General features: G+C 38.3%; 1 protein-coding gene across 1 annotated transcript in view; it reads left to right on the top strand.

The window, feature by feature from the left end:
• Positions 1-9,512: 9,512 nt before the first annotated feature.
• Positions 9,513-12,446, top strand: part of DNAH6 (dynein axonemal heavy chain 6) — a 302,446-nt gene continuing 299,512 nt past the window's right edge. The window contains exons 1-2 of the mRNA XM_012811001.2: positions 9,513-9,718; positions 11,033-11,265. Coding sequence (XP_012666455.1) covers positions 11,041-11,265 — 225 coding nt within the window. The 5' untranslated portion in view covers positions 9,513-9,718; positions 11,033-11,040. The remainder of the gene's footprint in view (positions 9,719-11,032; positions 11,266-12,446) is intronic.

The following is a 12,446-nucleotide window of genomic DNA, read 5'->3' as shown; positions in this document are numbered from 1 at the left end:
CTAGTAAATCAGCCTCTGCACTCAGTCAAGACAGGATTTTCCCAGTAAGCCCTTAATTGCCTCAGTTTTATTGGCTGTTAGCAGTTAAACCCAATGATTTGGGCTTACACATGAGATTGATGGCTGTGCCCTAGGAGCTTATCTCTACCAAGAAGTTTAAACTGCTGCCTTGATCCCTCTGCTTCCTGATCCTAAGATAAATGAAAATTCAACTCAAAAGAATTATATAGCTTCTTTGAAGGTGAACAAATAATCTTGTCTAGCTCCATACAGGAGAATTTTCAGGCGTTCTCAAAACAGAAGAATATAATAATGTATGCTTCTACTTTATACACTTTCTGTGTGGTGTTGGGGAAAGTACTTTGAGCTATTTTACACTACCTCATGGCTTTGGGTCCCTCCTTGATAAAACTGAAGTGGAGATTACCAAAAGAGCATTTTTAGACATATTTGAAGGCCCTTCGTGACACACACCTTCCTTTGAGGGAATTCCTGCCCCTCTGAGCTTGTCCTGCAATAACCAACTGGAGCAGCAGAGAAATCCAACCCATGGGGGCACCTTGACAGGATTGCCAGTGACTTGGACAGAATTAGGAAACAAAACTGTTATTGCTAAGTTTTAGATAATTGAGATGGAAGACAATATATAGTTGGGGAAAGCCACAATATAAAGCCAAGAACAAAGTGAATACACAAAAGAAACCAAATTGCCACAAATTTAGTGGGTCACAAAAACACAAATTTATTATCTTATGATTCTGAAGGTCAGAAGCCTGACATTGAGTCTCATGAGGCTAAAAGCAAGTTGTTACCGTAGCAGGGTTGCATTCTCTACTGGAAGCTATAGGGGAAAGTCTGTTTCTTTGCCTATTCAGCCTCTAGAGACCACTTACATTCGTCAAACTTGTGGTCCTTTTCTTCTGTCTTCAAGCCTAGTAATGGTGCATCACTCTGACCATTTTCTCATGGTCACATCTCTGACCACAGGTGGGAAAGATTCTCTGCTTCTAAGGACTCATGTGATTAGGTTGGTACCCCTTGAATAATCTGAGATCAATCATCTCATCTCAAAGTCTTTAAGCTTAATCAAATCAGCACAGTCCCCTTTGCCATGTGAGGTAGCACAAGAAAAGGTCCCAAGGGAATGTGGACATCTTTGGAGCTATTATTCTGCCTGTCACTGTATTTCAGCTATTCAGTGTGCCACCAGATTTGAAAATGCTGGATTAAATTATATAACCAAGGCTCCTTCTGTCATACAGATTCTATGAACCAAGTCTTTCCTGGGTGCTTTAGGGAATTCAAGAGAAGACAAAAATTCATTTCTTGCTGACAGTCGAACTTGAAAGACAAGGCTAAGGTACAAAAAGCAGTTAAATAACTTTTTAAGTGTGGCAGAGTAGTATTGGCTTCTCTCTAACTTCCTTTATTTGTCCCCATTCTAATCTCTAATGAAAGGAGGATTTTAAAATAAGAATACAATAAATTTGTGCTATGACAGTGGTCAGTATTATCCAGTGGAGGGTGTATGTAGGTGCCCTACTCTTAAGAATTAGCTTATTAGTATATTCATCATTGTCCTTTCACTGGTCTCAAACCCAGGGCAGAAGTGGAGCAGAATTCAGGTAGAACTCTGGGGAGGACTGAAAGTGAAGAAGACAAAGAAAAGGAAGGAGACCAGTGGCCTTTAGTTATCCACTTAGGCCTGACTCTGTTGAAATGAAGAAGACCTGACAAGAACAGTAAAGTGATTCTCACCATCCTCTGGACTGAGTTTTCATGATATCATGCAGTAAGACCTAGGGCAAGTAGATGGCACCTGCCGCGGCAGAACTGTACAAGGTTGTGCTACATGCTGCTCAAGCACACAGAACTTATCTCCTTTCTGCCTAAGAGGGATTTTCATTTTTTTCTCCAATATTAGAGCTTTCTACCTTTTCATGTGCTTCCTAAAGGCCAATTATGTGCTCAGCTCCATTCATTCATGGCTGGAGTGGGTCTTACCTGTCTGCTAGGCTATGATATCTTCCATCCCCTCCACAATAACACACCCCCCATCACTCATCCATGCTTGTTTGTTGGGCTTGGAAATATTAGCAGGCCAATATTAGAGGGTCTGGGGATAATGTTAGAGAATGCTGACATTATTCCCAGACCCTGACCTGCTGATTTGATTTACATGCCTTCACAAACAAAATTGAAACAAAAACTTTAAATTGTTTGAGGTGTTCCTATGTCCAAAAATCTATCCCTGTAGGATAAATGTTTGAGATACTAAGTCTTTAAAAAGAGGTTAAAACTGTAATTTTATAGAATGGCATCAATTTTGTGAGATAAGGTGAAAAATATCTTAACTCATGGGCCCTTATCCTGGAAGGCTTCCATAGCTTCAGCTCAAACTCTTTTTTTCTACCACATTTCTCATTATAGACATTAGTTTATCCCACACTCTACCGTTAACTTCTCAGCCTTTCTCAAACATATTGTACAATTCTGTATCCTTAGTTTAAATATAAAAAAGGACCCCAATACCTTGAGAAGCCACCTATAGAGTGTAAATAAGGTTAAGGCTCTGCTTTAAAAAATGCAAAAAGAAATTGGAAGTCATCAGTTTCTTAAGATTGCCCTTCCTCCACCTTTACTCAACTCTCAACCTGCAGACTGCCTCTCTGTGGCTTCTTCGACCTGGAACCCCCTAGTGTTTATTATAACCTGCTATTACCCGGATACAGTTGGAGAAAGGAGAGGAGGCCAAAAGCCCTTTGTGATTGCCCAAGGTCTCAGTCTCCCTTTCCACTCTGTGCCAGAAAAGGTCAGAAAAGGGCTTCCAAAGGCAGGTGCCTAGAGTGTGATAAGTAGCTGAATTATCTTTTCTGCTGGTTAATAACTAACTGGCTTGCCTTCTTGATTGGGTTATCTTCAAGGTCTGCATGGCTGTTTGCCTTTCCCCTGGCAAGAAAGGAGGTGTTTTCTTTCATCACAAATGCAATAAAAGAACAAAACATCGAGTGACCAAGAAACAAAGATGCCAGAGGAAATCTGCTCTATAATGTGAAACTATCTTCAGGGTTTCCTGGACTTAGTGGCTTAGGTCTTTAGAGTTAATCAATCATTTGTTCCCTTAATAAATATTTACTTAGCATTGCCTAAGTGTTTGGACCAGTGCTCAGTGGTGTGATACAATGGTCAGCAAAGGAAGCTTTCTCATACCTGAAGCAGCAAAGACCCAGCTGGGGACAACAGAGGAGGTCATAGGTCTGACAGCATATGCTTTGGCTTCAAACAGGTTTTTATTCTTTTTTCTTACTTATTCACTATAGACAGAGTGGTAAATATGGTCTGGGAGTCAGGAGACCCAGGACTTTTATCCTGCCATTGACTACTTAAGACTTTTAAAGGTACATTTTGTCTACGCATTACATTTCTCATCTGCCAAATGGCAACATGTATTTCTGCCTGACTATGGCCCAGAACTATTTTAAGGATCAAATGTAAATTGAAATTCTACTGGACCATAGATGATACTAGGTAAATACAGGACATTTTCATGTTATCTTAATGCCTCAAATCCTCAAATCCAGGCACCATAGTTTTAAATATCACAGCCCAAACTAAAATACGAATCCCATGAAGAGTTAGAGAAAACCCAACTTAACCACAGACAGTTTGAGCAAATGCATTATAATTCCATGCCACAGAGTCACATGGAGTCTGGTTGATGTTGAATCCCTCCCTGGATGACAAAAAGTAATTCCTTCAGAGCCATTGATCCTTGTTATTTCTGATCTATGGATGGAGGAGACAGAACCCAAATTTATTCCTGTGTTAAAGCCATAGACAATATAGGAAAAGATTTGTTGTCCAATCCTGAGTACTTGTAGACACTTAACAAATGGTGCTACCAGTGAATGAGGGGTTCAAATCCTGCCACTGAAGCAACCTTGCTTGAACTTCACAAATGTTTGGGTTCACTGGTGGAAGAAGCCAGAGAGTAAGGGAAGGTCCTTTTCCTAGGTCAGCAACAGAGCTGAGGTCAGCATGTCAAGTCTGTTATTGAATTGCTGACAATACTCTTTAGACCTGGTACCAACTCCCTGTCTATGAGGAAAACTGCAAAGAGAGGAAAGTATGTCTCTGGAGACACACAGCCTACTCAAGGATGTCATGATATTTGTATTGTCCAAAACTGTCTTTTTAAAAAGGTCTTGTCTCTTGTCAAGTGATACACTCTAAGGATCCCAGTATACTTTTATACTCAACTGGGGAATATAAATTGTGTAGTCTGTTCTTAGGTATAAAAACAAAATTGTCCTAAGAAAATAATTCATCTATGTTTAGAAAGATGTGCAGAGAAAAGTAAGAACTGGTCTAGATGTCCAAAGATAGGAATACCAGGCAGAAATTACATGTTCTTCAATTGCTGGATTTGGAAGGAATTATTCTTTCTTTCTTGAGAAAGATACAGGAATCAGGGTAATATAGACAAAAAATATTATTCTTTATGTATGGTATACTTTAAAAGATACATACATTATATATATATATATTCATATTCTTTTTTGTCTTTTAAAGAAGCTCCATATAATTGTCTCTACCTTGCACCTTCTTACTCTTAAATGTGGTAAGAGGATACAGTCTATGGGCTTGCCAGAACTTCACCCTGAATTGGTCAGATCCACAATCTATTCCCTGACCCCATATTTGTTTCCTTTTGTGCAGTGTTATTAAACCAAGCATGCACCAGAATCACTTAGAAGATTTGTAAAAATACATTACTAATCCTCATTCCCAGAGTTTCTGATCAGTAGGTCTAAGATAGGGCTGCAACATTTGCATGTTTATCAAGCTCCTAGAAAATGCTGATACTGCTGTCCAGGGAACACACTTTGAGAACCACTGGTTTAGACACTCGCTATCAATAGGTGCTTGAAATGATACCTCTGTTGATGTTGCTGAATCTTGTTTGCTCAGGCCCCAGTAAAGACCAATATACTTATCATACACCATGAATCCCAGAACAAAAGATTTCTTCAGTTTTTCACATTTTTATATACCATGATAATCCTTGGTCTGAAATTACAGCAGAAATGTTTGCATCTGCCACATTTTTTTTTTCTGAAGAAGTAGGATATGCTGTTAGTGTTCTATTTTCATGTTATTCCCCAACTTCTTTCAGAAAGTCTTGGTTAACGGTTCCTTTTTTCTCTTTATTTTTTTCTTCCTTCCTCTCTCCCTTCCTTCTCTCTTTCTTTCTTTTTATTTCTTCTCTTTCAGTATAATTTACATTCAGTAAAAATTACCCTTTTAATTCAAGCTCTTTGCGTTTTAAAATATGTACTTAGTCATGTAACTACCACCACAATCAAGATATAAAACAGTTCAAATCACCCCTCAAATATCCCCCTTGCTTCCTGAAGTTAAGCCCTCTTTCCATCTCCAGCCCCTCATAGTCACTGAACTATTTTCTGTCCCTTTAGTTTTGCCTTTCTGGAATGTTATATCAGTGGCATCTGAAGTATATAATTTCAAGTTGGATTTCTTTCATTTAGCATAATGCATTTGAGATTCGTCCTGGTCCTTGCATGCATCAGTAGCTTGTTCCTTTATATTGCTCAGTTCTATGGTCCATTATATAACTATAACACAGTTTGTTCATCCATTCATCCATCATCAGATCTTTAGGTTGCTTTCAATATTTGAAGATTAAAGGTAAAGTAGCTATAAACATCTATAATACAGACCTTTGGGTAAATATAGGTTTTTATTTTATCTAGCTAAATCTCTGGGAGATTTATGCTTAGGTCATATGAAGAGTGTATTTTTAACATTATAAGGAACTGCCAAAATGTTTTCTAAAATGTCCATTTTGTATTTTCACCAGCAATGTGTGAGAGCTCCAGCTTAAGTGTGTTTCCAACATTTTAACCTCCTTACTTTGGTTCCTGTGGTACCATACTGGCATTTTCCCATAAAGCTTCTTTTTCCCTATTTTTCTTTGTCAGTAGAATCCTAACTAAGGGGAGGAGCAGAAGTTATTTATTTGTTTTTTGTGTTTTTCCTGGATTTCGTTTTCTTTCTTTTGGTAGGGAGAGGGTACAGAGATAGGGGTGGTATGTGGTCAAGTGCCCAGCCTCAAGTGTTAGATCATGATTGTTCCAAACCACTTACAACAATTTTGTTCCCTACTTTTTCAGACTCCCTTTCAGCTAGGTCAGGCATATCCTTTAACCTTATTCCATTCTTCCTGTCTTGAAAGTGGACATAATAGTTGAGACTGAAGAAAAAGAAAACATTCTCTCTCTTAGACCTACTTTATAAAATTCAAAGGAAAGACTCTGATTATTACAATTTGAATTGTGTGATAACCCCTAAAGTTGTTTTCTTCTGTTTGAATGCTTTGGCCGTCCTTGAATTGCCTAACAGTCCTTTGTTGTTTGTGAAGGGAGGGTCTGAAAACCCAAGTGGGGTTTGTTCACTGTAAGCTTCACATAAAGTGGATTAGGCTAAGCCACTTGGCCATTAGAAGCTCTGCAGCCCATAGACTCAGGGCTTTCCCAGATTCTTCAGAGAAGATTCCCCCAGTCTCCTGCCCAAAACGTTAGAAATCTGCCAATGTTTTGAGGCAAGGGTGACCAACTCTTCCTGGTTTGCTCAGGACTATCATGCTTTAAAACTGACAGTCTCCATCCTAGGAATGTCTTCAAGCTCAGAAGAATTGAGTGTTTGAACACCCTATGCCACCATTTTGGGAGTTGAAGCAGGAGAAATGGGTTGGATGATTTCACTATCTTGCATGCACACATTCAGGTAACCCCACTATTTTCAATACGGTACAATCTCAACTGCACATTGTACTCCTTGGTCTAGAGATCTTTTCTTTTACCCACTATCAATATATTTCCAGTCTTCTGCTGGGATGGAAGAGAATGACACAAATCTGAAGAGCTGACCACTTCTTGAACAGACTGTCCACCAACCTTCTCATTTAAGCCCTAGTATCTAGAAATTTCTAGTGTCACCAATTCTAGACCTTTTTGAGGATTCCATAATGTATATCAGATTAATTATTCTCTTTTCTGAATACTGCTTAGAATTCACCTTTCTTGGTGTCTATTAAATCACTTACTACTCTACTTTTGCTTTCCAGAATTCAAGTTGATATAACTATTATTTCTTCCCCAATTCTCCTATTTCTCTGTTTATATCTTCTAAAAAATCCTTTTAGTAGGATTTTAAGAGGAAATAAGAGTAGTTTGTCATATTTAAAATGTCATATTTGCCCTACTGTCTACATGAATAATCTGTTCAAATACTTTTTATCCAAATACCTCAGTGCTTTGGGGAATGCAATTCTCAAACCTTTCTGGTCTTGTCCAGTGTGAGTCACTCTCTTCTTTCTCCTTGAAAGCACAATTTCTAGAGTATTTATGATATTTGCTTGCTGAGTTCCATATGTCTTAAGGTAATAAAAAATAATGAAACAGACTACAAAATCAGAATAGAGGTAAAAACTGACAGCAATGAGAAATGACCAATAGGACAATTTACTAAAACTAGAATGGGAATTTAATCTTAACATAGTGACTGCTTTCTACAATTAGCATGTATTCTATATGGTTTTTTATATACCCTAAGTATCTATTTACTATAGCAGGAGTTGGAAAACCTTTTCTAGTTGACCAGATAGTAAATACTTTGGACTTTGTAGGTCATACAGTCTCTGTTAAAATTCCTCACTCAATTCTACTGTTGAAGTGCAAAAATAGCCATAGGAAATATGGCTTACATAGGTAAGTAAATGTACGTGACTGAGATCTAATAAAATGTTATTTACAAAAAACAGGAAGAGGTCTGGATTTGGCCTATAGTAGAGAGTTTGCTAACACCCGCTTTATGCAATATGTAAGAAATATATTATAATTCCTGAAATATAATTATCAGGGATTCTCATTTATATTCACTTTGGGTCAACATTTTAGAGGGAAACTTTGCAGTAATTATTAATTCTTATAATGTCTGGGACATTAAACCACATAATGCCCCAAGTCCCTTCCAGATCTAAGAAACCATTGCCCTAATTCATAATCCCTACTTCCTTTGGCAGTACACTCATATGACCATAAGGTGGCGACGAAGCAACAGAATATGATATCACAAACCCCTCAGAAAGTTGAGCAGCCACTTCGTCCTATGCTAACACACTTAACGGTGGCACCCTTACGTAATAGGTCCAGTTCTAATTTCTGAGAGATAATTGGTCACAGACTCCTTTGAGAACCTGAGCAAAGCTATAGACAAAGAAATGCACACACACAAAAACAAATGCAATTTTAACCAGTTCATGGATCCAGGAGCTAAACTGTGGACCAAAGCTAAAGAGGCATTAACCCCCTATACGCATTACATGAAGCTTCTATCACTCCCAGCATCCTCAGCTGCTGATCATATCTTCTGCTTTGTAGAGAAAATAGAATAAATAATAAATCTGCCATTTTACCTAATCGACCACGGCCTGCCTTCCCTCTCCATGGACCAGTGGCCATGTCTTTTTTACTGAAGGCTATCTCCTCCAGTAGTGTTCCTGATTCATTCCACCCTAGCCTCCACCAAGTTCATGGTTCTTGGTTTTGTATCTCATACAGTAGATATGTATTTTAATCGTGAGGTTTTTTTTTTAATCCATTCTGCCAATTTCTGCCTTTTAACTCTTGAGTTTAATACATTTTTATTTAATGTAATTAGTGATGAGGATGGACTTTAGCCATTTCCTGTCTGTTTGCTATATTTTTTCATCAATTCTTCCATTATCGCCTTCTTTTGCATTAGGATTAGGTAGGATTTTTCTTTTTGGTTTTTGTGTTTGTTTTGTTTTTAAGTGTTTCCTTAGTGCAACTAGCACTAAACTTTGGCAAGATTGTCACCATACAGCATTAGCAAGTTATTTGGGGATTTAAGTGGGACTACATGCCAGAACATAGAGACAGGATCAGCTTTGGGATGTAGGGAATACGAACCAAGTAATATGGGCTTGTGCTATGTCTGAAATTAGGCGACCTTTCAGGTAGAAAAGACTAGTTGAAAAGCCAAGGTGGCATTTGAGGGAAGAAAGCCCACATTTCTTGCGCCTTAGGATACTCTCAGGTCAGGGGTGGGGCAGGGATGCAGGGTCGTCGCTGTCTTCAAGAGTGGGACCACAAATGTGTACACTATGCACATCCCTCTCCTTAAATTCTTGACTTTCCATCTAGAGAAATTTCGATTAATGTGAACGCCAAGTCAATGTTAAGCCTCTTAGGGAAAACAGAAAAGGGATTTCTGTTGGAGGTTGGGATCAGCTGGGATGGTGGATGAACGAAGGGAAAAAGAAGAAGAAGAAGAAGAATTAACCACCTCCTTTGGCTGCCCAGCCTACAGCACCTAGGCAGCTCTCGGTTGCCAGAGGAGAAACCAGACTTCTATCTCTCCACCGCCAGGGACGGAGGAAACATTCTGGAGGCACTGATTGGCTGGATTGCCTGTCGCACCCTGAACCGAAAGCTGTGGCTGGCTAAGGCCTTGCCATGGCGACAGGCCACGCAGTGGCGCAGTGAGCGTCGGTAGAGGCCGGTGGCTGCTAGGCAACGGAAAACAATCCCGGCTGGAGCGGACTTTCTACTGCAGACCCGGCGTTGCTCTCTTGTCTCTGGAGACCCTCAGCGACCAACGCTCTAGTGACTTGGTGAGTCCTGCGAAACCGAGCCTTCGGACTGGGCTCTGACTTCTTGGACAAAAACAGCCTGGCTTCCAGAGAACTTGAAAGTCGAGAGGCAAAGAAAGTCAATGGAAAAGCATTTCAGCGAGGGCCTACTATTTACCTATCACCTATCATTTTAAGGGGGTGGAGGGGAAGTGAGGAATAGAGTTGTCTGAGATCTCACACTGAATGGTCAAATCTAGATCTGCGCTATTCGGGAGGATAGCGCACGGCTAGTCTGAATTGAAATGTGCTCTATACATACTGCATTTTGAAGGCATAATTCCCCCATATAAAATGAAATTACAATAATTTTTATATTGTGTGTTGAAATTATAATATTTTGGATAGGTTAAATATTTAAATTTTCACCTGTTTCTATTTTTATTTCTTGAAAAATCAAAGCTCTTATATTTCTATTGGCCAGCAGGAATCTAAACTTAAAACTTGGGGAAAGAGGAGAGGCAGGGGAGGGAAGGGGGGAAAATTGGTGGAGGGAGAGGAATTGGTGAGAACACACGTATGGTGCATTTTACAAGGGTACATGTTAAATTTATTAAGTGTAGAGTATAAATGTCTTAACACAATAACTCAGAAAATGCTGTGAAGTCTATGTTAACCAGTTTGATGTGCTTAGTACTCCCACTGTCTGATGGGATGGGAGTGTATGTGGTGGTGAGAATTGCAAGACCACTACAAAAGACTCTTGAGTCTAGAGTTTTAGGACCATTGCTAGTCAATGGGTATATGCATCAGTATCTGCATTTTAACTCCTCAAGTGATTCTCCTGTACATTAAAGCTCTAGAAACATTCTTTTGGGATTTAGTCCTCAATTCTTCAATTCTTTTGTTCCTTTGTTTCTTCATAAGTACCTAGGCTGTATTTCTCATATTGTCTCCATCAGAGTTACCTAATTTTTTAGGAAGGAAATGTTCTGTATACTCAAATATGAGAAACCCTGATTTCACGTTAATTGCATTTTTCTTCATCCTTCCAAATCTAGGTCTGTGTGGTCCCCAGATCAGCAGTAGTAGCAGCACCCAAGAACTTGTTAGAAATGCAAGTTCCTGGGTTCTACCCCAGGCAGCTAGAGGAGTCCTTGAAGTCCAGGCACAGTTCCTAATTTGTATTCCTTTGATTCAAGTCTTCAGTTTGGGAAGACTGGGTAACTTCGATGTGCTTTTTCTAGGGGCAGGGGGTGAATGCAGTCCTTCTTAGTCCTTAAGTCCTCTTCCACTAGCCCCCTTTCCCAATCCTTTTCTACTTCTCTTTTTTTTTTCTGACCTTATTTTTTCTAGGAGTAAGAATGGCTTTTCAGTCCTCAAATAATGAATCAGACCTGAAAAGTATTGAAGAACAAGGAGAAAACCCTGTCCTTTCAAGACTGCAAAGTATACGAGAAAAGGGAAGAGTGAGTTATATCACATCCACAGAAAATCAATTTGATAAACAAACCCTGAAGTTCAGGCACACTACAAAAGCTCAGGAGAGAACACGAAAACGACAGCAGCCTATAAAACTGGAGCCTCTGGTAAGTTCAAAAATCAGCATGTTAGCCACTTTTTAGCTACAGGGGAAGTTGCAAAATTGCTTTGGAGGACAAACGTCATTTCCAGACTCTTACTTGGCAAAGAAGGAATGAAACCTAAAAGTTACGAACTTATTTATGAAGTTATAAACACTGTAAATATTTATTTTACAAATATTAAGTTCTAGGCATTGTTTAAGTTAAAGAATGAAGTGGTGAACAAAGTTCTTTAGCGGGTAAATCCTCTTTAGGACTGTGTATAATACAGATGCTTAACTATGTAAGTCATAAGGCTTTTTTTGGATATTAGGAGGATACTGCTTAAGACTGGAAAATAAGTATGTAATTATACAGCTTTATTATTTTTACAATACATGCTTGGTGTTTTAAAAAATTGTACATGTCTGAAAATTCTTAATTTTAAGAAATAATTTGTGTCTTTGAATAATTATAAATGAATGTAAAGAAACAGTGAAAGTATATTCAAAATAAATGAAAATTCTTACTCCTACCCTTAGACATTAACTCCTATTAGTAGTGGTGATGTGCCCCTCAGACTGTTTTATATGTTTATTCAAATATATTTTCATATATATGTGTATTTATAAACACATAGTTTTTTAAGTAAGATATATACTGATCTTTGAAGTGCTTATTTCACTTAAATATATAGAAATCTTTCCAAATGATGAATATAAGGGAATCTTTTCTAACAGCTGCCCTGTATTTTGTTGCATAGATGCACCATAATATAGTATCCATTAACTAGTCTTCTATGGAGGGGAATTAGTCTTTCTTTCTTTTTTTTTTTTGTTGTTGTTTTGGTTATTTTGCTATTTCAGATAATGCCATATTGAATAACCTTTTCTTTGTACGAATAAAAGTGAATTCCTAGAAATGGTATTTTATAGGTTGTAAGGTCATAGACTATGCATACATACATTTTTAATGTTGAAAAATGTTTCCCAATGCCCTCCAGAATGGTTTAATCAACCTTTCCACCTACACTATAATAGAGGTCCTCTTTACCCACATTTTTGTCAAACCTGATGTTATCGGTTTTTTTATTTTTGCTAGGCTGATAGGTTAAAAATGGCATCAATATTATTGTGAGCATACCTGATCTTATTAATGACATTAGATATATTTTCATTTATTCATCAGCCCATATATTACTTACATTG

This window comes from Otolemur garnettii, unplaced genomic scaffold, assembly GCF_000181295.1.
Source record: "Otolemur garnettii isolate 467f Iridium unplaced genomic scaffold, OtoGar3 scaffold00147, whole genome shotgun sequence".
Lineage (NCBI taxonomy): Eukaryota > Metazoa > Chordata > Mammalia > Primates > Galagidae > Otolemur > Otolemur garnettii.
This window is presented reverse-complemented; position numbering and strand designations above follow the sequence as displayed.